Source organism: Mastigoproctus giganteus, chromosome 1 (assembly GCF_048544385.1).
Source record: "Mastigoproctus giganteus isolate SK-2022 chromosome 1, ASM4854438v1, whole genome shotgun sequence".
In the NCBI taxonomy this organism is placed as follows: domain Eukaryota; kingdom Metazoa; phylum Arthropoda; class Arachnida; order Uropygi; family Thelyphonidae; genus Mastigoproctus; species Mastigoproctus giganteus.
The window spans coordinates 48,704,945-48,732,180 of record NC_143575.1 but is presented as its reverse complement, the minus strand read 5'-3'; the positions used below and the strand labels follow the sequence as shown (position 1 = coordinate 48,732,180).

Here is a 27,236-nt window from a genome sequence, read left to right as displayed (position 1 = left end):
TTTTTTTTTTTTTTTTTTTTTTTTTGGCTGATGCTTTTATAACATTACTTTCTTGCATCATTTGCCACTACTAATACTAATATTCACTGCTCTTGGGAAACATTTACCTTGCAACAACTACCTTGCAGTTAAACCTGGAATAGCACATCAATTATATTCCAGGTTTGACAAAGGGTACAATGTGTATTTTCTCTCCATTTTCTGTATTTTGTACCAGACTGCCTTACTGCTGATCAAATGGATAACCGAAGATGTAAAGCGGATCCATGACTCTTTTTGGTTCTGATGATGAACATATAGTGCTTTTGCATGTGCACATTTAAAGGGCATGAGATTTTATGTGGTGTGGTAGAAGCCTCAGAATATGCCAAGTTTTAGTCAGAGTATTTTTTGTTGCTGTGCACTCCACTGTGGTTTTGGAAATGGTGGACACTGGTAGATGTTTTTTGAATTGCAGTTGTAACTGCATGGACAGTATTTTCCATGATATAATGTCACTGATTCATTGATAGGTTCCTGACTAATTCTATTGATATTAAACTGTGCCATATGTTGAAATTCATTCACAGTATTAAGTGACACTAGAACCAAGGGAGCAATAAATTCAAGTAGAGGGGTATTTTATATGCCCTTCAAATACCAGTGCAACAAATGAAAGTGCTCTTGCCACTTACCCATAAATACCTCCCTCTCTATTTGATAATATGCTTTCTGTTACTACCTTGGTACATCCCGCTTGGTATATATCAAAATGATTATTATTAGGGGCACTACAGTGAGATCACGCTCCATTTAATAGCACTCTAGTGGTGCTGTTTTTATAAGCCAGTGTGCAAATAGAATTATCATTAGAGAACTAGCCTGTACAGAAATTTCCTTTATACCAGGGGCGGCCAACTTAATTTGTGATGCGATCTACTTTTTTTCTTCAAAATGTGCTGCGATCTACCAGCTCAAGAATTTCATTGCACATGGGTGAAAAAGTTAATCAACATATATTGAAAAATGTTTATAAATTTTAAAATTAAATACAATTCAGAATTCTTATTTTAAATTCATACATATTTAAAATTTTAATTTATGCGAAGTTTGTGTCTTTGTGTCATCTGCCAAGCTTTCATAATCGGGGATATACGGGGATTTGATAAGGCCAATCGTAAAGAATCTTCTGTATGCAAGTCCGTAAGAGTAGTGCACTTCTTCGTCTTTGTTTGTTTCAAATACAAAAAGGCCGATTCACATAGACATGTGGAATCAAAACAGCAATTTAAAAGTTCACTGCATTTTTTTTTCATTTCGGTACTTCTCTCGGCAAACATATTTCTAAAAGTCTTTTTCTGATGATCTGGCTTTTAGGAAGATATTGTTTTGTAATGTAATAATTTAATTTTCAAGTAATATTTTCTCTGTTTGAAAAATCTCAGCAATTTTTTTTGCAATTTGTTTCATATCTAAGTCGACATTAAATGGATAAGAAATATATTGAACAATGTCTTCAATTGTTTTAAAATCACTGAATCTGGTTTCAAAATCATCCACAACTTTCTCAATTTCAGAAACATATTTCTCACTATAACATTAAAAAACAGGATATTTTTGCAAATGATTTTGCATATTTTCAAAATGATCAGAATTTTTTTTTTTTCTTTGAGATCCTTAAGACATTGCCAACAATTGATATTTATATGCAGAAATACTACTAATCAGTGTGTTGAAGTGCTTTTCTAAATTTCCTTTTTTTGGGTATAGCCACAGAAGCATTGCAAATCAAACATTTTTCTTTTATCATTACAAAAAAAGTATTCTAGTTCCCACTCTTGATGAAAATGATACGTTTTGCTCTTTTTCGTAGTATTAATTTTAAATCAAAGGTTATTAAATTAACGTATAAGTACTGTCCAATTATTAATATTAGGTAAGCTAAATAACAATTCGACGCATACAATATGCTCTCCACAATATAACTGCATGCATTTTCACTACACAAGCTTAGGACCACGCAGCGACAAGAGTAGTCACGTGGTTCAGCAGATTTGTAATAAGCGTATGTAGTGGGGTGCATAATAACAATATTTAGATCTTGACTAATCTGTTTTTATATATATTTAAAATTCGTCGTGATCGACTGAAATTAAAGCCACGATCGATGGTAGATAGCAATTGACCTGTCGGCCACCCCTGCTTTAACGTATAAAGCAGGGGTTGGTATGAATTATACCATAGTTCTTATGCATGGGCCCATCCTCCTAACTGGCACAATAGAACAGCATAAGAACTTCCATCCAAAATACAATCTAGTTGGTTAAAATTCATAACCATGAGATATTTAAATTTGAACAGTTTTTGCAAAACATCCTTTCAAGATAAACTAATAATCAAGGGTCAACATATTTGATTACCCAATAACATTTATTTTAGCTGTAATTCCCTTATGAAGGAAATTAAAGTTAGAATAAGTAGATAATCCTCAGGTAATCTTCTAAAATGTCTAATTAGCTTATAGTTTCAAATCTTCACTTGTAACTATTATCTAGTTTTCAAATTACTTTTAAAAAGTAAGGCAGCTTTAAAGCAATTTACCTTTCCAAAGCCATAGGTTTTGGTTGGTGTGTTAACAGAAATAAAAATTATATCAGCTTTCTGAATAGCACCAGATACATCATTAGAAAAGAAGAGATTCTTTCCACGGCATGTTCGAACAACATCATCTAACCCCGGCTAAAATATAAAAAGAAAAATTATATTCATTGCCATAAACTTACCATTACATAAGAAAAAATAATGTAAACATTCATGTCACATTAAATTTTTATGGAGTTCTTTGCATGTGTGTAACAAGATTAACAGAAAAGGAAAATTAAAACAAAGTGATGCCTACATGGCAATGGGCCAGAGACAAAACTATACATTAATGGCAATCTGAAGCCCTTGTAATCCATAGGCCACCAGATCGGCAAGGGGCCCACATGATCTTAACATATAAAACCAGTTATCAGGCAACCTGACTCAAAATTCCAGAAACTTTCAAATTCATATATATATATATATATATATATATATATATATTAAATGTAATTTTTTTAAAAGTTACAGTGGATGAAAAAGTTTTTAGTTGATGAAACAGTTTCAGTTAACTGTATTTTGAAAGGTTAATAAGTCAGATATGACAGATGCACCTAAAAGTGCAAAGCAGCATTAAAGGATGCAGAGTATATATAAGTTTCTATTAATATATTGAATCAAATATGCATAAATGGATGTGAAAATTACACAAAGTGCCAGTAACTAGAATGGTGAGGATAGTAGAAAGGGAAGTGTAGTAGATATCTGAAAGAATGTTAATATCCTAAAAGTTATGATGAATTAAGTAAATTAATGGCTGAATTACAAAGCCAACAGAAGGTGAGCGAACTGTAAAAGTAAAATTAGTACAGTAAAATACAAATAAAACAAAAATAAAATAAAAATAAAATGTGGTACAACTGTCATCAGATATGGGGGGAAACATAATTAGATAAAGGTCTAATATAGGTAAGGCAAATGTGCAAAATGTGATGTCAGCTGAAGCAAATATTGATACATGATCAGGTATTTTAGCAGGGGACTACACCTGACCATGTACATACCTTGTCCATACTGTATTAGAATGTGCTAATTACATTTTTGTTGCTTTTTGGTCTTGCACCTTTCTTCTACTACTATGGACAAGTATAGTAACACAGTTCCTGATACATATGAGAGCCTTGTCAATCAATTCGGCCCTGGAAAGATTGTGCAAGGCTCAAGGGGTAGAATTTTTTTTCAGCCTGGTCTGTACTTGTTAACAAGGAGAGACCTCTTCTACAGGGATGGGATACACTTAAATAGAAAGGGTGCAAGAATATTTGCTGATGCTATCGAGGCAGTGTTAGGTGGGTAGAAAAACTGCTAGCTTGGGGGGGGATACAAGAACTAATAGATTAACAGTAGCTACTGGCAGAGGTGAAAGTTATTCTTGCACTGCTTCTATTGGAATGAGCAGCAGCCTGGAAAACAAGATGTAGGATATTTCAGAGACTGCTGGGAGTCATTGCGGTACAAGTAAACACATGGGTTGTGTTAGGGTAGCTAAGAATAGGAACAGGTGCATGTATACTTCCTTGTACATGAATGCTAGGAGTTTAGAAAATAAATTTGATGAATTTGAGGTATTGCTCAAAACATCAAAGGCAGATATTGTTGGGATATCAGAGACATGGTGTTACACAGATATAAGGAATGCAGAACTGGAATTTGGGGAGTACAATGTGTACAGAAAGGATAGGCAGGATAGGAAGGGAGGAGGGGTTATGCTATTAGTTAAGAAACACACAAAATCCAAGGAAGTGAAGCCAGTCAACATCGCTGGACAGAGCAGTGTCGAGTCAGTTTGGTGTGACATAAGCATTGGGAGATCAAAATTGAGAGTAGGAGTGTGCTATAGGCCTAATGACTCTGATGAATATAATAAGAAACTGTACAGGGAAATAGAATGGGCCAGTAAATCAGAGAATCTTATAATGGAGGATTTTAATTTCCCAGATATTGACTGGAATTTGGGGGCTGGTCACTCACACACTAGCAAGGCTTTTGTGGATTTACTGGATGATTGTTTTCTACATCAGCATGTTTGGGAGGCAAATAGAGGGAGTAATACTCTTGATCTGATTATCAGTAGTGATTCTTCATGCATTAAGAATCTGCAGATAAAGGAACCACTAGGTGGCTGATCACGGTGTGCTGAAGTGGGATTTACTCAAAGAGGTAACTACCATCAGGGGTAAAGGAAGGGTTATTGCTTCCGTAAAGGCGACTACGATGGTCTGAGACAGTATTTAAATTCTATACAGTGGGACCAACTGATGATGTTACCAACAGCAAATTCAAAATGGGAAGCATTCAAAGAATTTATATCTATCATATTTTGGAAGCTACTAGGCTTTACATACCAACTAAGAAATATTGTTCAAGGTTTAGGCCTAAATGGATATCAGATGAACTAATGAGACATGGCAGAGAAGAAAAATGCATGGGATATATATAAATTAATGGGTGACATGGAAGCCTATGATAGATATAAGCTGGTCTGTAACCAAGTCACAAAGGAGATTAGGCAGGCAAAGGCAGATTATGAGAAATCCTTGGCAAAGGATGCAAAGAAAAACAGAGAGGAGTTCTTTACCTATGTAAACTCTAGAAGGAAAGGGATGAATCAGATTGGTCCACTGGATATTGATGGTTCAACAGTTGAGGATCCTGCTCAGGTGGCTAACAAACTAAGCGAGTATTTTGCATCTACATTCACACACGAGGAGTTATTCAGGAAGGGGAATGCCAGAGGTGAAGTAAACTCTGGCAGTGAGCTAGATGATTTTGTAATACAGGTGACCCCCGCTAACGCTGATAATGTGTTCCGGAAAAACAGAGTGCTAAGTGAATCCGCACTAAGTGAGCACCGCATTCCCATAAAGTAACATATGTATTTGTGAGTTGCGGTCGGTGCGATAGGATATTTCCTAATCAATAATAAACGATAGTGAAAAGATGCCCAAATGTCGGTCAAAATATTTAATATTCAAATATTTGTACATATAAAATATTCCGCATTACATATGTATATAATTATGTGGTAACTACTTACGTATCAAAATTAAACTTAAAATTCCAATTAAAATCATGAATTTAATTGATCTAAATTGATTTAATTTAATTGATGAATTTAATTATGAAAAATGTGTCGATTTTGGGTTGAACTTTGGCCCTCTTCCAAATAAACTAAAAGGGGTATTAATTTTAAATCCCCCGCAGTTTAATTACTACCCAACAATAAAGTCAACCGATCCTTCGCCCTTTGAAACCTGGCATGTTTTTTTCTTCTTTCAATATGAAACTTCTTTTAGGCATTCGTTTCCACAAAAGTCCTGCTTCATCTATGTTATAAACTTGTTGAGAAGTATAACACATAATACCCCTCTTCAATAATTTTAACAAGTTCTTTTTTGAAAGTTTCAGGGCTTGGGTAAAGAAAGCCTGCACGAGAACGACGACAAACGTCGGATAACTTACGCGGTAAATTAGTTTGCCGATACGGCACTCTAGCGCTGCTCACTCGGTAAACAGACGGTAGGTGTTATCGGACTGGAGCAAAGTCGAGAACGATATACTGATTGACAGGTAGGCGTGGCAAACAATGAAATGATTTATTAATAAACAATTTATGTGCTAGTCCACTCATGATTCTAAAGAAAAAAGGTTAGGTTACCCCCTCCATTTCGGGAGAGGTTCAAGCTCCCATGGGATTCAAGTGGAGGTAACCTGACCTATTTTCACCATTAGGGCATATTATTGAACAAGAAAATAAAAATACGGCCATAAAAAAATAAATTTTTTTATGAATGTATTTCTAAATATGACTGATTCTAAAGAAAAAAGGTTAGGTTACCCCCTCCACTTCGGGAGGGGTTCAAGCTCCCATGGGATTCAAGTCGAGGTAACCTGATCTTTTTTCACCGTTACAGTAAATGTTAGGGCATGTACGATTAGGACAAGTTACCATTAGTGCTGCTACAGTGATACTAAACCGATGTTATCGTGTGTTGTGTTCGCGCACCAATCAGCACGTCGTTTGCCACGCCTACCTGTCAATCAGTATATCGTTCTCGACTTTGCTCCAGACCGTTAACACCTACCGTCTGTTTACCGAGTGAGCTGCGCTAGAGTGCCGTATCGGCAAACTAATTTTCCGCGTAAGTTATCCGACGTTTCTCGTCGTTCTCGTGCAGGCTTTCTTTACCTTCGCCAGTTTCAGCTCTTTGATCTGCACTTGCGGCTTCTCCCTGGATTTTAAATCTATTCAACCAGCCCCTACTAGTTTTAAATGGTTCCAATTTTTTTTTTTTTTTTTTTAGGTGAGTTTTCTTCAGATCATCATATAGGCTAATCTCTCTCTGTTTTTTATTAATTATAATATTTAACTTAACTGAATTCTGCATTGGATATTATCATCAATAAAATTAGTTAGTCTTTCCATTTCAATCCTAATAGCTGGCCCTAGCTGCTTGCAGTGGAACAGCTATCTTTCCCGCTGCTAAAATTAATTCTTTATTTATTTTTTTATAATTGTTCTTACAGTTAAAGTTGCAAGTCCTAAATTTTGGCACACATCCGCTTGTCTTTGACCAGATCTATTCGCTTCAAAACGTCTAATTTGATTTTCAAATTCAGCCTTTTTTCTTACATTTATAGTCTTCGTATCGCGCTCAGATGTTGTTGCTTTTTCATTCTTATCAGCCATTATTTACTCTTCGAAAATGTAACTGCGTTGGTTGCATTAATTATGATACAATGTTCAGGTAAACTGTCCGTTTTGCACGATGTCTAATAGGGTACTGAGTGATCACTAGATTTCGGATAAATGCATGTAATGCAAATATTACAAGCAATATAAGTGATCATTTATTAAATTGTTGATCTCCGAACTACGTAACAAGTCACTGTACTGCAATTAAATTAGCGCGCGAGAGAATTTCACTGAGCGTGGGAATATTTCTCAGGTCGGGGTGGGAAACATTTTAACCATACTTTTATATTCATTTTCAAGCTATCGACTCCATCAAATGAAACGATTTCGTTAAATATGCCAAAAATTCAATCTGTAAAAGAGCATTATAGTGATCTATAACAGCATTATAGTCAGATACGGGTTATAATATAAGAACAGCGTTATAGCGAATCAGCGTTATAGCGAATCAGCGTTATAACGGGGGCCTGCTGTAACTGAGAGGAAAGCGGAGAAGAAATTGTTCAGGATAAACATAAAAAAGGCACCCGGGGTGGATGGGATCTATCCAATTATATTAAAGAAGGCAGCCAAGGAAGTACGCAAACCCTTAGCCATAATTATGAGAGCTTCCTTGACTCAGGGGAGGTACCCATATACTGGAGATGTGCACATGTGACCCCAATTCACAAAGGAGGATCAAAGGCTGACACAAGTAATTATAGACCTGTGAGTTTAACTTCTGTTCCAAGAAAATTAATGGAGGCACTGGTTAAAAAAGAACTGCAGGATCATCTAGACAAGCCTTCAGTTATAGCTCGGACACAGCATGGTTTTGTTAAGGGGAAGTCTTGCCTGACCAATTTGATTGGATACTATGATGCAGTCACAAAAGAATTGGATGCAGGGAATAACTCTGATATTATATATATATTTGGAACTTAGAAAGGCTGTTGATACTGTTGCACATAGTAGACTGCTGCATAAATTGGAGCAGTGTGGCATTGGAGGCAAATTGCTGCTATGGATAAAGGGATGGTTGAGGGGGAAGAGGACAGAGAGTGGTAATCAATGGACACTGCTCATCGTGGACTAATGTTATTAGTGGAGTCCCTCAGGGTTCAGTGTTGGGTCCATTATTGTTTTCTGTATTTATAAATGATATTGATGATGGTATATTAAGCTTAATGTCCAAGTTAGACTAATGAAACCACTAATCTTGAGACAGCTGTCACAACAGAGTCTCAGTTTAAACAAATAGCAGCTTTGCCTTTTGATGATGCCATTTGTTTATAAGATATCAGCAACATGGGTTGACTGTACATAATGGTGTTTGTCTCTAATGTGTATATAAGCTCAAGCCTTGATATCAACTTTTGGCCACCATCATTTGAGGCACAAAAACACCAAAGAAGGAAAATGAATTCAGAGATTCATGAAACTTTCAAATTGACATAACAGCATTACTTAAGTTTCAAATTAACCTAAAGTTAAAACTAAAGGTCTGCATTCTTTGCATATGATTTAAAATTAAGTTGCAATATAACATACTGCAAGTTATCTATGAATAATTTAATATACATGAAGAAAGGCAAATGTAAATTATTCAAAAAGAGTAATAAAAAGTATTAAATCCAAAAGGCAGAAACTACTCTGTATGAGATTTAAAAAAAATATATTGAACATAGTTGCTGCTCTTTAAATTGTACTTATTTTTAATTACTCTTTCAGTAAAAGACTGAAAGAGGAGGGCCTTCAGCAGTAGTTTTGGGGGCTCACTCTATAAAAAACATTGTTTATATCATGCAAGGCAAGTGATATTGGTTTGAATGCTAAAAGTAGATACATTAAAATTAATATCTTATTACAGTTGTTTGCACTTCAACAAAACTTTCTGAATATGACCTTTTAAAATACAGGACATACTTTTTTTCTTAATTTATAATAATATTATGAAAGACACACCTCATATATTGGAAGACTGTCTGAATTCCACTGCTGGATTCTAGTCACACTTTTATCCACAACAATTACTTCAACATCTGGACACTTATATGCTATAACACTACAGGTTGGTCCACCAACATAACCAGCACCTAAACAGCAGATAGTCTTAACCACCATAATTAAAATGGATACAAGTGACTGAGGATGTCAGGAATTTTTTTTATCTAAAAAAAGATAAAAATTAAAATATTGTTCAAATTGTGCCATACGTATATAATTAATACTTTTTATTTATATATAATATAAATTAAATTTCAAAGAAGGCATGAAATAAATGATAGAGTTACCCCTTTATTGTACAAGACATTGGTCAATGTTGTTTAACAAGATAATTCTAGCTGTTTGTTACCAAGAGAGGAAGGATATTTTTAGACAAATGGCAGTTATTACTTTTTTTTTTTTTCCAACTGTGACAGTGGTGGTATCTGAGGACCTGGTGCAGCATACCTTAGTGCAATGTGTAACATGAATTTTACCCAAGATCTTCTATTTTGTTATCTATGAAATTTTATTTGTGGGATGCAAACACAAGAATAAAGTTTATGAAAACAACCATTACACTTTGGATGAACTGTGTAAAAAACCACTCCTTTATTCATGCCATTTGATGCAACTTCACATAGTTATATTTATGAAAATATAACTATGTAATTTATGAAAATATAACTATGTAATTTATGAAAATATAACTATGAAAATGATATTAATGAAGGCATATCTAGCTTAATGTCCAAGTATGCAGATGATACAAATGTTGGCAGGGTGGTTAATGACAGTAATAATAGTATGCTACTACAACAGGATCTAGAAACGTTAGGCAGATGAGCCGAGAAATGGCAACTGAAGTTTAGCATTGATATATGCAAAGTACAGCATATGGGTAGAAGTAACCCCAGAGTAATGTACCAACTGTATGGTACTACACTCAGGATAGTGGAAAATTAAAAAGACCTGGGTAATTGTGCAGTCAGTTTTCTGAGCAATGCAGACAGGCTGCCAGGTCAACTCATGGGGTTTTGTCAATGATATACAGGAATTTTGCTAGCATGGATAAGGAGGTGATTATCCCATTGTATAAGGCAATGGTCAGATTACATCTTGAGTACTGCATACAGGTCCAGAGGCCTCATTTTAAGAAGGATGTGGAGCTGCTGGAATGAGTACAGAGAAGGGCAATGAGCTTGGTGAGGGAAACAAGGAGGTGCTCTTACCAAGAAAGGCTTCAGTTCTGCAAACTGCTGTCTCAAGACCAGGTGATCTGATTGAGGCGTTTAAGGCTTTGAATGGATTTAGCAAGCTCAATGCTGATGAGCTTCTTCCTCTTGCTCAGACCACATACGAGGAGCACAAATTCAAACTGAGGAAGGATGGTTGCAGAATAGATGTGCGGAAATTTTCTTTTAGCCAGTGGGTGGTTGATTGCTAGAAAAAACTTCCATCTGTTGTTGTGGAAGTCGATAGCTTAAATAAATTCTAGGAAGAACTGGACAAACTACTGGAGGAAATGAGTAGATGAAATGGGAAGTATATATATGTATATATTTTTTTTTTGGTTGATGCTATATAAGCTTGCTTCTCATATCATTTGCCACTGCTAATGCTAAAGACACACAAGTCCATGAGTGTAACAAGTTTCCATCAGAACAACCTCTCTTTCAAGAAACCTCACAAGAAAAAGTCACATGGGTTTAAGCTTAAATGTCACGAGCTGCAATAGAAAATCATTCTGAAGCATATGGGCTCAGAGGCAGCCAAAAATACCTACAGTTGTAGTGATGAGGATAACAGTATGAAAAAAATGTGTGGGCCAAAAACTATGCAAAAAAATCCGACTTGACATTAGCTGTATGTGGCACTGCACCATTTTGCCTAAATCACTGGGTGTCCATGAGGGGTGGACTGGCCAGGTGGCAATCACTGCCAGAGCCAAAAGCAAATATTGGTTATCTACTAATAGCCATGATATAATAAGTGTTTCAGATGGTGCCAAAATTATTGGGAGTTGCCAGGGCATAGTCCAGTTCTGGTGTCCAGGGGAAGCTGATATGCCATGAGCTGTGATAGAAAATCATTCAGAAACATATGCAGATACTATCTTGAATAAACAGTTTCGTTAGAGATGGATTCAATAAAACAATGACTTGACAAGGCAACCTACAAAGTCACTTTCCCTCCATGGCTACTTTTGATCATCAGAATGATAACTGATGAGTTGGATATGAATAAAGAGAATTTTGCATGAAGATTTAGGGAAAAGGAAGGTCTGTGCAAAATCTGTGTTGCACAGCCTCGTGGATGAGCAGAAGCAACAAAGAGTACCATCACGAGGGGACTTCATCCAAACTTGTCAAGGCAATCCTAATTTCTTTGACATTGTCAAAACAGAGGAGATTTCTTCCTCTTTCACAAGTTAAAAAATGTCCTCAAAGGAAAGAGATTTCTGGCTGTTAAGACCATAAATAAAAACGTAACTGGCTGAACTGAACATAATCTCTATGGATACCTTTGCTGCCTCTTTTCAGAAACTTTTAGGATGGTGTAATAAGTGAATTCAATCAGGTGGCAACTACTTTGAATGAAAACAAAACCATTTTTAAGCTCCTGCACTTTGTGTTCTTTTTATTGCGCCAGTCTGGGAACTTTATTGCCACACTTCATGCATTTGGATATGTGGGCTACTTGTCTAATTGAGAAATCATTCATGTATGAGATACCTTTTGCATTGACGTTTTTAGATACATTTTGTATATTTTGATTTTCCTCATATATTTATACAAGTTGCTGATGCATATACAAATTTTTGCTGATACATATCCAAATATAAATATAGATTAACATGAATTTCAGCAGAAACACTATTTTTTTTTTTTTTTTTTTGGCTGATGCTATATAAGCTTGCTTTCTTGCATCATGTGCCTTTGCTAATGCTAATGCAAATGTTCACTAATTATGCATCATAAAAATTTAAACATTTTGCAAGTGAGCTTTATATGCACTGTGTGGTTCCTTAAGAGTTTCCCCAAAGTTTTTCTAAAATTTTGAAAATTCATAAAAATGAAAACTTTGTGCATAAATGCACACATAACTCTGTACATTATTTTTTTCTTATTCTGGCTTTATTGACCAATATTAGAGTGAAATTATTTCAAAAAATAAAATCAGGATAAAAAAATGCAAAAAATGGCAAAGCAATCTGAAAAAAAAAATTGCAAAAGAAAGAAAAACAGAAGATGGGCATGATTTTCTCCCATGGTTTTAAAATGTATTTTGATGCTGTTGTCATTTATAAAATGTGCTTATAATTACTAATTACTTTGCAGCACAAATAACAGGTGATATTACTGGAAGATTTTTAGCATACTTTGAAATGGCCCTGAAAAGTATATGTATTTACATACTTGCAAAAGGGCTAAAAAATATTTACTTTAGATTAGAGATTTTTAACCTGTTGATGGAAAGTAACTGTTCACAAATGATCAGAGTGACTGCAGACAGCATGATATTAATCATAAGTTGTTTTTTTTAAAAACAGAACTATAAGAAACTCCTCATGACAGATCAGGATCAAGGGCATATTTAATTTTATTAACTTCAAAGATTGCTGAACTAGGGTAGCACTGCTACCAACCAAGCAGGCTCAACCAAACTCTAGATTTAAATAGACATGGTTCACATATTTGAAATCCTTTAATTTAATCTGACTTCTCTTAAATGCAAAAGAGAAGTTTGTAAATTTTGTTTAATATAGTTATGATTTGTTAATCAATTCTGAAAAGAATCAATGACATATACGATACATGATATAATAAGAAAATAATATGTGAGGATAAGATGTGTATTTCAATAAGTTTACAAGAAGTGGCTGAAATCTAACAGTGTGCGTGCATAAATGCGTGTGCATTTATTTATTGATTTTTTTTTCCCCAAATTTTTCAGACTGTCACCAATCCACAGACCACTGATTATAAAAGACAATAGTGAATTTGGAATACCAGACAACCTGGTGAATGTGACAACATGAAATATAAATGTAAACTTTTAGTTTACATTACAATTTATACTGTCAACAGAAAAATTAGTGCATACCATATAGTTCTTCTTATAGAAAATGGTTATAATTTGAGTTTCCACAGATTGAAATCCTAAACTAAAGAATGGCTCAGATTGCATTCAAATTTTGAATCTACAGTATATGTTTCAAAGCATGCAGTAGATGCAAATAAAATATTAATTCCAAACTCAACACCCAGAGAGCTAATTTTAACAAAACATATGCAAATGAACATGTTATGCATAAATGTTGCATAGTAAAATAAAAGTCACCTACACCATACATTTGTAAAAATAATGCTGACAACCATGTCTTTTTTGAGTGAAAGGCTGCATGTTGCTTATGAAATTGTAAACCATTATGAGAAATCTTTGGCAAAGGATAAAAAGAAAAACAGCAAAGAATTCTTTACTTATATAAACCCTAGAAGGAAGGGGATGAATCCAATTGGTCCACTTGATATCAATAGTTTTGACTGTAGATGATCATTCTCAGATAGCTGCCAAACTAAATGAGTATTTTGCATCTACATTCACACATGAGGAGTTATTCAAGGAGAAGGCCAGATGTTTATCAAACTCTAACAAGGAGTTAAACGATTTTGTAATAACTGAGAGAAAAGTGGAGGAGAAATTGTTGAAGTTAAACATAAGAAAGGCACCTGGGGTGGATGGGATCTATCTAGTTATATTAAAGGAGACGGCAAAGGAAGTAAGCAAAACCTTAGCCATAATTATGAGAGCATTCTTGGACTCAGGGGAGGTCCCCATGGACTGGAGGTGTGCAAATGTATCTCCAATTCACAAAGGAGGATCAAAGGGTGACACGAAAAATTACAGACCTGTTAGTTTGACTTCTGTTTCAGGAAAAATATTGGAGTAATTGGTTAAAGAAACATTGCCAGATCATTTAGACAAGACTGCAGTAATAATTCAGACACAGCATGGATTTGTTAAGGGAGAATCTTGTCTGACCAATTTAATTGGATACTATATTGGCATCCAGTTTCTTTGTGTGGTCACAAAGGAACTGGATGTAAAAAAAAATAATTTTAATATCATACACTTGGATTTCAAGAAAGCTTTTGATCCTGTTGCATATTGAAGACTACTATACAAATTGGACAGTATGGCATTAAGGGCAAGTTGCTATAATGGATAAGAGGATGGTTGAGTGGGAGAAGACAAGAGAGTGGTAATCAATGTACACTGCTTGCTCTTGTTGGATTAATGTTATTAGCGGAGCCCCCCCATGGTTCAGTGCTGGGCCTATTGTTGTTTTGTATATTTATCAATGATATTGATGAAGGACTATCAGGCTTAATGTCCATGTTTGCAGATGATACAAAGGTTGGCAGTGTTTTTAATGACAGTAATGATAGTATGCTTCTGCAACAGGATCTAGAAAAGTTGGGCATATTGGCTGAGAAGTGGTTACTGAAGTTTAATATTGACAAATGCAAAGTACTGCATATGGGTAGCAGTAACCCCCAGAGAAATGTACCAACTGTGTGGTACTACACTCAGTGTAGTGGAGAATGAAAAAGATCTGGGGGTAATTGAGCAGTCAGATATGATGTTTTCTGAGAAGTGCAGACAGCCCACCAGAGCAAGTCATGGGGTCTTGTCAATGATATACAGGAATTTTGCTAGCAGAGATAAGGAGGTGATAATCCCCTTGTATAAGGCAATGGTCAGGCCAAACCTTGAGTACTGCATACAGGTCTGGAGGCCTCATTTTAAGAAGGGTGTAGAGTTGCTAGAATGAGTACAGAGAAGGGCAACAAGACTGATGAGGGGCACAAAGGAGTGCTCTTACCGAGAAACGCTTAAGTTGTGCAAATTGCAGCATCTGGAGACACGGCACCAGCAAGGTGATCTGATTTGGGTGTATAAGGCCATGAATGATTTGAGCAGGCTCAATGCTGATGGGATTCTTCCTCTTGCTCAGATTATGAACCTGAGCAGGAATAAACTCAAACTGAGGAAAGACAGTTGTAGAACAGATGTGCAGAAATTTGAATTTAGCCAGCAGGTAGTTGTTTGCTGGAACAAAGTTCCATATGTCGTTGTGGAAGTTGATAGGTTAAATAAATTCAAGGAAGAAATGGACAAACTTTTGAAGTGAATGGATCCGTGAAATGGGGAGGGTTTTTTTTTGGCTGATGCTCTATAAGCTTGGTTTCTTGCATCATATGCCTCTGCTAATGATGCAATGCACAAGAACAGCACTGCATCACAAGCATTAAAGAGCACAGAGAGAGAGAGTAAAGGAGTTAGAAGAGGTCTTAAAGGACTGTAGAGAAATGATGGCTAAATTTGAAGGCACAGGAATCCTAGTTGTTGGAAGTAGACAATAATCAAAAGATGGGGGGGGGGTATCTACCATAGTGAGTGATTGAAACATTTAACACCTACAGCAGGATTCACAACAAATCCTTTCTTGCAACTCAAACTCAGCCAGCTCCTTGCATGAATGGAAGTGGAGAATATGTGGCTTTTGAAAACAATGTGCTGTGACAAAACACCTTCTGCTTGGACACAGCTGAAAATGCTAATGGATGTCATATTTGGCTAAGACAAACAATCTGCATATGATCTATGAGTTTCCAATCAGAGATCAAATCATTAATGGCATGGCTTGACAGCTGAGTTTATCATTGGCCCCAGTCCATTTTGAAGAAGTTCAAGAAACAGAATCTGTAAAATGCTCTTTCATTGATCACTGCTTACTATTCCCTTTTGCCATGAGCTCATTTCAAATACCACAATGAGGTCTTCAGACAACCTTAATTATGTTTGAAGATACTTTGCCACATATCACAAAATACAAGATATCTGACATACCCTGTGCTGTTACTTTATTAGGTACACCTACCTAGTAGTGTGTTGAGTTTCCTTTAGCCTTCAAAAACAGCCTCAATTATTCTAGGCATGGATTGAACAAGATACTGAAAACACTGGGCAGGAATGGAGTACCATGCAGACATGAGTGTGTCATGCAGTTCCTTGAGATTCGACGGAGGTGTAGGCCTGCAGCGAACAGCCCTTTCCAGCTCATCCCAAAGATGTTCAATAGGATTGAGATCCAGGGACTGAGCGGGCCACTGCAGAAAAGAAAAGTCATTGTCATGTTCCTGGAACCATTCCATAGTGATTTGGGCTTTATGCACTGGTGCATTATCCTGATGGAAGTAACCATCTGACTGAGGATAAACTGTCAACATGAACGCATGCACTTAATCAGCAATGATGTTTAGGTACGATGTGGCATTCAGACGTGAATCTATGGGTATCAATGGACCCAACATGTGCCAAGAAAACATTCCCCACACCATAACACTGCCTCCACCACCCTGCACAGTAGTCGTCAGACATGACGGGTCCATGGATTCATGTTGTTTTCACCAAATTCTGAGCCTTCCATCACAACGTGGTGCACCAGGAACTTTGACTCGTCAAACCTAGCAACTGTTTTCCAATCCTCAATAGTCCAGTATGGTGTTGCTGTGGCCACAGGAGACGTGCTCTCTTGTTCTTCATTGATAACAAAGGTATGCGATGTGGCCGTTGGCTGTTGTAGACCATTGGCGACAAAGTGCGACTAGTGGTCAGTTGCGATATTTTGTTCTGTGCACCAAGGTTGTATTCTAACGTGATGTGCGACATTGTGGTCCGTCTGTTGAGTTGCACAATTCTAGCCATCCTCCTCTGACCTCTCTCATCAACAAGAGATTTTCTTCCACAGGAGTGCCATTGAAAGGATGTTTTCTGTTTGTTGCACCATTCTCAATACACCCTTGAAACTGTGTAGTGCATGAAAAGTTCAGAAGAACTGCCGTTTCAGAGATGCTTTGTCCAGTACATCTTGCATCTACTACCATGCCACATTCAAAATCAGTTAGATCACTCCTTTTCTCCATTCTTGCTATGGTTTGTATGCTTAACTGATACTAGAAAGATTGTTCTGCTGCATTTATATCCACAACTGTGGTCATGTGACTTGCAACATTGTGGGACAAACCATTTGTGTGCACAGCAGGGGTGTACCTAATAAAGTGGCAGCATAGTGTAAGTTGTTAGCATAATAATTAGTGTAGTACAGAGTTGCCACCTCTCTGGATTTTAATTAGAGTGTTTAAATTAAGCATGCTATATTTGGGCCCAGATTTTATTGCAACTTCTCTGAGTCACAGAATGATAGGGAAAAAAATTCATTCCATTTTGGGAAAAATGTGTTATCACATTTTGTGTTGCTTTTTTTTTTTATTTGTTGTTATTTACATTTTTTTTTTTAATAACTTTTACTAGTATCATATACCACAATGTTTTAGATCAGGAGCTGACAGCCTTTTCCACTCTACTCAATATGATGAGCTACTTTAAAAATAAACAAGGTCACAAAACTGACCAGAGAAAATTTTTTTACAAAATGTATCTCCATTTAAATAAAATGCCAGTTGTAGAATTGTAATTTTTTATTATAAAATACACAATAGGTAAGCAGGTACATAAAAATTTGAAGTGAACATAAAGTGAAATCAGGCAAGTGATTTATGAGATTTCAGGCATTAGAAAATTAAAAATGTTATTTCTGGATATTTTTATTTTATGCATGTCTAACCATTTACAGAACTGTTTTAAACTACAAATTAGAAAACTATGCAAGTAAACAGTAATCACAAAAATCCTTTTGTAATTTTTTCCTTTTAAATAACATTTAGCAAATTAATTTGTTTTTAAATTTTCAAAATGTCTTATCATAGAGCATTTCAATTTTTCAGAAAATGAATGGAACTTGTGGGTTGATCACTAAGTCAGTATTTCTGGATTTGTTGAACACTGATATTTATATCAACATGTTAGAGATGATATTAGAAAACAACATTCTTGATTTGATAAAACCACTCTGCACAGTTTTTGATGTTTGTAAACTAATAGCTGTTTTTTTTACACTGATTTCAGAAATGTTATTAGTTTTTTTTTCTATCAAGTACTTTTTTTCCAAAAATCACTTAACTTTGACAAATCACTCCTAACTCAATATATTGAATGTATATTAAGTTAGGAGTAAATTCTGGGAATTTGTAAACTAAATCCTCACATGTTGGCAGCACTGCATTCAATCATTTGTTTCTTTACCTTGAGAGCTCCATGCAACAGTTTATCAGTGTAAACTCAGTTTATTTTAGAGGTTATTGTGTCAAACTTGTGCTGAAAAGTGAGTAAAATGTGTAAGATTGTTCAAACGCTTCACGCAAGTGTTTGAACAATCTGGACTTATTTTGTTACATCTGTGGAAGTTATGTACTCCTCAAGCAAAGACAAGATATTACAGAATTTGTGAAAAAATATGTATAGTGTTAATTTTGAAGTAAAACTATGACCAAGATAAACAATGGGCTCCACAAAAAGTTTGTTGCACCTGCATTGAAGCATTTAGATTGTGGAAAAATGGTAAAAAGAAGACTATGCCATTTGCAATTAAAAAGAAGACTATGCCAACTAATGATATTAAGAGTAGGAGACCAGCGGAATTACTTAACAAGTACAGGTCACTGTTGAAAAAAGGCCGTGAATTAGGGTTGAATTTGAAAGTGTCTGCAATTCTGCCCAGACACGATAGGAGAGAGTATATGATGAGAGCCTTGTTGATCAATTCGGCCCTGGAAAGATTGTGCAAGGCTCAAGGGGTAGAATTTTTTTCAGCCTGGTCTGTACTTGTTAACAGGAGAGATTGCTTCTACAGGGATGGGATACACTTAAATAGAAAGGGTGCAACAATATTTGCTGATGCTATCGAGGCAGTGTTAGGTGGGTTGGAAAACTGCTAGCTTGGGGGGGGACAAAGACCAATGGATTAACAGTAGCCACTGGCAGAGGTGAAAGAGATTCTTGCACTGCTTCTATTGGAATGAGCAGAAGCCTGAAAAACAAGATGCAGGATATTTCAGAGACTGCTGGAAGTCATTGCGGTACAAGTAAACACATGGGTTGTGTTAGGGTAGCTAAGAATAGAAACAGGTGCATATATACTTGCGTGTACACCAATGCTAGGAGTTTAGTAAATAAATTTGATGAATTTGAGGTATTGCTCAAAACATCAAAGGCAGATATTGTTGGGATATCAGAGACGTGGTGTCACACAGATATAAGGAATGCAGAACTGGAATTTGGGGAGTACAATGTGTATAGAAAGGATAGACAGGACAGGAGGGGAGGAGGGGTTATGCTATTAGTTAAAAAACACATAAAATCCAAGGAAGTGAAGCCAGTCGACATTGATGGACAGGGCAGTGTCGAGTCAGTTTGGTGTGACATAAGCATAGGTAAATCAAAATTGAGAGTAGGAGTGTGCTATAGGCCTAATGACTCTGATGAGTATAATAAGATACTGTACAGGGAAATAGAATGGACCAGTAAATCAGAGAGTCTTATAATGGGGGATTTTAATTTCCCAGATATTGACTGGAATTTGTGGGTTGGTCACTCACACACTAGCAAGGCTTTTGTGGATTTATTGAATGATTGTTTTCTACACCAGCATGTTCGGGAGGCAACTAGAGGGAGTAATACTCTTGATCTGATTATCAGTAGTGATTCTTCATGCATTAGGAATCTGCAGATAAAGGAACCACTGGGTGGCAGTGATCACAGTGTGCTGAAGTGGGATTTACTCAAGGAGGTAACTACCATCAGAGGTAAAGGGAAGGGTTTTTGCTTTCGTAAAGGCGACTATGATGGTCTGAGACAGTATTTAAATTCTATACAGTGGGACCAACTGATGATGTTACCAACAGCAAATTCAAAATGGGAAGCATTCAAGGAACTAATCTTGGAAACTACCAGGCTTTACATACCAACCAAGAAATATTGTTCAAGGTTCAGGCCTAAATGGTTGTCAGATGAACTAATGAGACATATGGCAGAGAAGAAAAATGCATGGGATACATACAAATTAATGGGTGACATGGAAGCCTATGATAGATATAAGTTGGTCTGTAACCAAGTCACAGAGGAGATTAGGCAAGCAAAGGCAGATTATGAGAAATCCTTGGCAAAGGATGCAAAGAAAAACAGAAAAGAGTTCTTTACCTATTTAAACTCAAGAAGGAAAGGGATGAATCAGATTGGTCCACTGGATGTTGATGGTTCAACAGTTGAGGATCCAGCTCAGGTGGCTAACAATCTAAACGAGTATTTTGCATCTACATTCACACATGAGGAGTTATTCAGGAAGGGGAATGTCGTAGGTGAAGTAAACATTGGCAGTGAGCTAGATTATTTTCTAATAACTGAGAGGAAAGTGGAGGAGAAATTGTTGAGGATAAACATAAAAAAGGCATCCGGGGTGGATGGGATCTATCCAGTTATATTAAAGGAGGCAGCAAAGGAAGTAAGCAAACCCCTAGCCATAATTATGAGAGCTTCTTTGGACTCAGGGGAGGTACCCATAGACTGGAGATGTGCAAATGTAACCCCAATTCACAAAGGAGGATCAAAGGCTGACACAAGTAATTATAGACCTGTTAGTTTAACTTCGGTTCCAGGAAAATTAATGGAGGCACTGGTTAAAGAAGCACTGCAGGATCATCTGGACAAGAATTCAGTTACAGCTCAGACACAGCATGGTTTTGTTAAGGGCACGTCTTGTCTGACCAATTTGATTGGATACTATGATGTAGTCACAAAAGAACTGGATGCAGGGAATAACTTTGATATTATATATTTGGATCTTAGAAAGGCTTTTGATACTGTTGCACATAGAAGACTGCTGCACAAATTGGAGAAGTGTGGCATTGGAGGCAAATTGCTGCTATGGATAAAGGGATGGTTGAGTGGCAGAAGACAGAGAGTGGTAATCAATGGACATCAATGCTCAACATGGACTAATGTTATTAGTGGAGTTCCTCAGGGTTCAGTGTTGGGTCCATTGTTGTTTTCTGTATTTATAAATGATATTGATGATGGTGTATCAGGCTTAATGTCCAAGTTTGCAGACGATACCAAGGTTGTTAAGGACACTACTGATACTATGCTGCTGCAACAGGATCTGGAAAGGTTGAACAGATGGGCTGAGAGGTGGCAAATGAAGTTTAACATTGACAAATGTAAAGTACTACATATGGGAAACAGTAACCCCAGATCAACGTATCAACTCTGTGGTACTACACTGACAGTGGTAGAGAATGAAAAGGACCTGGGGGTAATTGTGCAGGCAGATATGAAGTTCTCTGAGCAGTGCAGACGAGCTGCAAGAGTAGCTCATGGTGTCTTGTCAATGATATACAGGAATTTTTCTAGCAGGGACAGGGATGTGATTATTCCCTTGTATAAGGCATTGGTCAGGCCACACCTTGAGTACTGTATACAGGTCTGAAGGCCTCATTTCAAGAAGGATGTAGAGCTGCTGGAACGAGTACAGAGAAGGGCAACAAGATTAGTGAATGGAACAAAGGGTTGCTCTTACGAAGAAAGGCTTAAGTTTTGCAAATTACAGAGCCTGGAGACTAGGCATCGGCGAGGTGATCTGATAGAGGTGTATAAGGCTTTGAATGGCTTGAGCATGCTCAATGCCGATGGGATTCTTCCTCTTGCTCAGAATAATCATCTGAGAGGGCATACATTCAAATTGAGGAAGGACGGATGTCGGATAGATGTGCGGAAATTTGCCTTTAGCCAGCGGGCAGTTGGTTTGTGGAATAGCCTCCCGTCGCTTGTTGTTGAAGTTGATAGCCTAAACAAATTTAAGGCTCAGCTGGACAGGTATTTCGAACGAACGGAGGGGTGAAATGGGAGTAGTGGTTGTTTTTTTTTTTTTTTTTTGGCTGATGCTGAATAAGCTTGCTTTCTTGCATCATATGCCTCTACTAATGCTAATGCAATTCCCATTATTTTGTGGCAGTCTACAAACTACTGCGATGACTGTTATTTTTGCTTAGTTAATGTAGAGGGATACAATGCAAAGAGTAAGAAGGGCATTTTGTATCCTAATATTACATCTGCTATTAGACCAGTTCCACGTGGAGATAACTTGCCAGTTCCATGCCCTCCACTTATATTGGAGAATGTAGCAGCAGAAAATGCTGAACATAGCTTCTGAAATTTGAAGTCTACATACTTGGAGACATTGAGTCCAGCCCTCAACTGTTTTCAGAGCACAAGCTCAATGATCTGGTAAGAGATTTAAATTTACCAAAGGACCCTGCAGAACTCCTTGATTCTACACTCAAGTCAAAATATCTTATAGCACATGGGACATTTTTATCATGGTACAGAGAATGAGAACTAGTCCTTTTCTGAGGATGGTTCTATGGTTTTTTGCAGTAATATAAATTACTTAATGAACTAGTTAGGAATTAATTACAATCCTACATAGTGGAGACTTTATTTACCCATCAAAGAGGAGTCTCAAAAGTGTGTTACTCTACAATGGAAATAAATATAGGTCAATATTCCAGTATCTTGCTCTGTACATTTGAAAGAAACATATGAGAATCTGAAGAACTTATTGACAAATATTAAGTATGAAGAACATGGTTGGTTAGTCTGTAATGACTTTAAAGTGAGAGGCATATTACTTGGACAGCAATCTGGCTACATAAAAATGTCTTGCTTATTGTGTGAGTGGGGCAGTCGGGGAAGGAGTAAGCACTAGAAACTCAATATCTGGTCAAAGAGGGACAGTTTGTTACCTGGGTCAAATAGCATAGTTCATAAACCATTGGAAGATTCCAAAACTATCCATCCTCCTTCCACATCAAACTACATTTAATGAAACAGTTTGTGAAAGCATTACCTCAAGAAGGTCCCTGCTTCAACTACCTCTGTACTAAATTCCCATTGATCACCCAAGAGAAGCTAAAAAAGGTATTTTTGTTGGACCTCAAATTCACAAACTGATGAAGGACCAAGATTTTGAGAGAACTATGAATAAAAGAAAAAAACAGGCATAAATTAGCTTCAGGTCTATTGTTCAAAACTTCTTTGGGAACAACAAGAATCCAGACTAAAAGAATATATGTAGTTGGAAATATGTTGGCAAACATGGTTGCAAATATGAAGAACATGGTTGGTTAGTCTGTAATGACTTTAAAGTGAGAGGCATATTAGCCTCTCACTTTAAAGTTGGGCTGCAATATGAGGTCAAGGTACATTTTTTACACTCCCACATCAACTACTAAGTGTTAGTGAAGAACAATGACTCGAATGAGTACAATGAACAATTGTACAGAGAAATAGAGTGGGCTAGTAAATCGGAATGTCTTATAATGGGGGATTTTAACTTCCCAGATATTGACTGGAACTTGTGGCTTGGGCACTCACACACTAGTCAGACTTTTGTGGATTTATTGGATGATTGTTTTCTGCAGCAGCATGTTCGAGAGGCAACCAGAGAAAGTAATACTCTTGATCTGGTTATCAGCAGTGATCATTCATGTATTAGGAATTTGCGGATATAAGAACACTAGGTGGCAGTGATCACAGTGTACTGACGTGGGATTTACTTAAATATTTAATTACCATCAGGGGTAAAGGAAAGGGTTTTTGCTTCCGTAAAGGCGAGTACAGTGGTCTCCGACAGTTTTTAAATTCTGTACAGTGGGATCAACTGAAGATGTTACCAACAGTAAATTCTAAGTGGGAAGCATTCAAACATTAATCATGGAAGCTACTAAAAGTTTCATACCTATTAAGAAATATTGTTCAAGGTTTAGGCCTAAATGGTTGTCAAATGATCTAATGAGACTCGTAACAGAGAAGAAAAATGCATGGGATGCATATAAATTATCAAGCGACTCAGAAGCCTATGGCAGATATAAGTTAATCTGTATCAGGTGACAAAGGAAGTTCGGCAGGCGGATTACGAGAAATCCTTGGCAAAAGATGCTAAGAGAAACAGCAAGGATTTCTTTACTTATATAAACTCTAAAAGGAAGGGGTTGAATCTGATTGGTCCACTTGACATCGATGGTTCGACTGTTGATGATCCTGCTCAGATAGCAAACAAACTGAATAAGTATTTTGCATCTACATTCACACATGAGGAATTATTAAGGTTTGAAAATGGCAGAAGGTTATCAAATTGTAGCAGGATACTTAATGATTTTGTAATAACTGAGAGCAAAGTGGAAGAGAAACTGTTGAAGTTAAACGTAAGAAAAGCACCTGGGGTGGATGGGATCTATCCAGTTATACTAAAGGAGGCGGCAAAGCAACTAAGCAAACCCTTAGCCATAATTATGAGAGCATCCTTGGACTCAGGGGAGTTTCCCACGGACTGGAGATGTGCAAATGTATCCCCAATTCACAAAGGGGGATCGAAGGGTGACACGAGTAATTACAGACCAGTTGGTTTAACTTCTGTTCCGGGTAAAATAATGGAGTCGCTGGTTAAAGATGCATTGCAGGATCACCTAGACAAGACTGCAGCAATAATTCAGACACAGCATGGGTTTGTTAAGGGAAAGTCTTGTCTGACAAATTTGATAGGATATTATGATGTAGTTACAAAGGAACTGGATGCAAAAAATAATTTTGATATATATTTGGATTTCAGGAAAGCTTTTGACACTGTTGCGCATGGAAGACTATTGTACAAATTGGAGCAGAATGGTATTAAGGGTAAGTTGCTACAATGGATAAAAGGATGGTTAAGTGGGAGAAGACAGAGGGTGGTAATCAATGGGTGCTGCTCTTCTTGGACTAATGTTATTAGTGGAGTCCCACAGGGTTCGGTGTTAGGTCCACTGTTGTTTTGTATATTTATCAATGATATTGATGAAGGTATATCAGGCTTAATGTCGAAGTTTGCAGATGATACAAAGGTTGGCAGAGTTGTTAATGACAGTGTGCTACTGCAACAGGATCTAGATAATTTGGGCAGATGGGCTAAGAAGTGGCAACTGAAGTTTAACATTGCCAAATGCAAAATATTGCATATGGGTAGAAGTAACCCCAGAGAAACGTACCAACTGTGTGGTACTACACTTAAGGTGGTAGAAAATGAAAAAGACCTGGGAGTAATTGTGCAGGCAGATATGAAGTTTTCTGAGTGATGCAGACAGGCTGCCAGGGCAGGTCATGGGGTTTTGTCAATGATATATAGGAATTTTGCTAGCAGGGAAAAGGAGGTGATTATCCCTCTGTATAAGGCAATGGTCAGGTAACGCCTTGAGTACTGCGTACAGGTCTGGAGGCCTCATTTTAGGAAGGATGTAGATTTACCTGAGCGTGTACAGAGAAGGGCAACAAGATCGGTGAGGGGAATGAAGGGATCCTCTTACCAAGAGAGGCTTAAGTTCTGCAAATTGCAGTGGCTGGAGACTAGGCACCTGCGCGGTGATCTGATTGAGGTATATAAGGCCTTGAATGGGTTGAGCACACTGAATTCTGATGGGATCCTCCCATTTGTTCAGATTACGAACCTAAGGGGGCATAAATTCAAATTAAGAAAAGACAGATGTAGAATAGATGTGCGGAAATTTGCCTTTAGCCAGCGGGTGGTTAATTGCTGGAACAAACTTCCATCTGTCGTTGTGGAAGTTGATAGGTTGAATAAATTTAAGGAGGAACTGGACAGGCATTTGGAGGGAACGGTGTGATTTTTTTTTTTTTTTTTTTTTTTGTTGGCTGATGCTGCATAAGCTCATACATTTGCTTTCTTGCATCACATGCCACTACTACTACTACTACTACAACAAGGTAAGAGGTTTTGCCAGGACATTAAAGACATGGAGGTACCAGAAATATCACAATGAAAATGGGATTTTTTTTTAAAGTTGAATCTACTATCATTATTAATTTATAATAATTACTTTAAATGAACAACTCCGTTTTTTTTTTTTTTTTTTTTATCAAAGATTATGGGCAAAGGGCAGAAAAGCCATCAAGAATAATATGCAAGGTGGCGGGAAAGAACAATCATGATGAGCCTGCTTCAGAAATTATTGGCAGCAAGAGTTTCATTTACTTTTCGCCTTAGTCTTTTTTGCACATACACATATATATTTTAACCAGTCCTTCGTTGCATAAAAAAATTGCACTTTATTTGTGCTGAAAAACAAGAATTTTTGTAGAGGATTTTCTGCTAATCTGATTTTCAGATAATAAAAGTTTATTTTATTATTTTTAATTGAAAACTTGTCATTAAACTGGATTTACTTAACACAAATTCCCAAACTAATTGCGTTGTTAATAAACTAAGTTAGTTCTGTTGACTTTTGTATCCCAGGCAAATTCCATTCATGAGATCCACCAAATTCCATATCCAACTAAATAAATAAGAATACTGTTGTATACTATTAGTTACTATTTAGTTATTCAATTTAGGAGATAGGGAATATAGTTCATTCATACAGTTTCCGAAATACATTACTGTACTTAAGGAATGCAGTAACACTAACATAAAGTATATAAAACACTCATACCTTTTTTTTTTGTTGTTAATTCCTGTTTTTCAGTTTCGATTACTGAACTGCCAATAAGTTAACGCAAGTTCAAAAAATTTAACAGATACTTATTTTGAACCGAAGCAGATCAAGTACACAATCCTTGGATTGCATTCAAAGTTACTACTCTTATTGAAAATATTCAACATCTCAAAAAAGAGAATAAGTAATATAATATTACTAACATGCAGCTGCTTATAAACATCAAACACCACGTAACCACGTTAGTTAAGTTTACAATTACACTGTCGCAGGACTTTGACAACCCGGTGAAGTGTAGCTAACGTCATCGGGTCATAACCCAACACACGCATGCAGGACAAACCCCACTGACCCCTGCTTACAATCAATGACATGCACGTCATCACACATTACACTGTAGCCCCAAGCTTTCCAGTTTTGGAAATAATTCTATAGAATAATATGCACCA

The 27,236-nt window shown here is 36.7% G+C and overlaps 1 protein-coding gene across 1 annotated transcript in view; it reads right to left on the bottom strand.

Annotated features, from left to right (window-relative positions):
- sgl (UDP-glucose 6-dehydrogenase sgl) overlaps window positions 1–26,892 on the bottom strand; it is an 89,637-nt gene extending 62,745 nt beyond the window's left edge. The window contains exons 1-3 of the mRNA XM_090380067.1: window positions 26,785–26,892; window positions 9,263–9,468; window positions 2,581–2,718 (exon numbers count right to left, since the gene is read on the bottom strand). Coding sequence (XP_090236193.1) covers window positions 2,581–2,718; window positions 9,263–9,421 — 297 coding nt within the window. The 5' untranslated portion in view covers window positions 9,422–9,468; window positions 26,785–26,892. The remainder of the gene's footprint in view (window positions 1–2,580; window positions 2,719–9,262; window positions 9,469–26,784) is intronic.
- Between the last annotated feature and the right edge of the window lie 344 nt (window positions 26,893–27,236).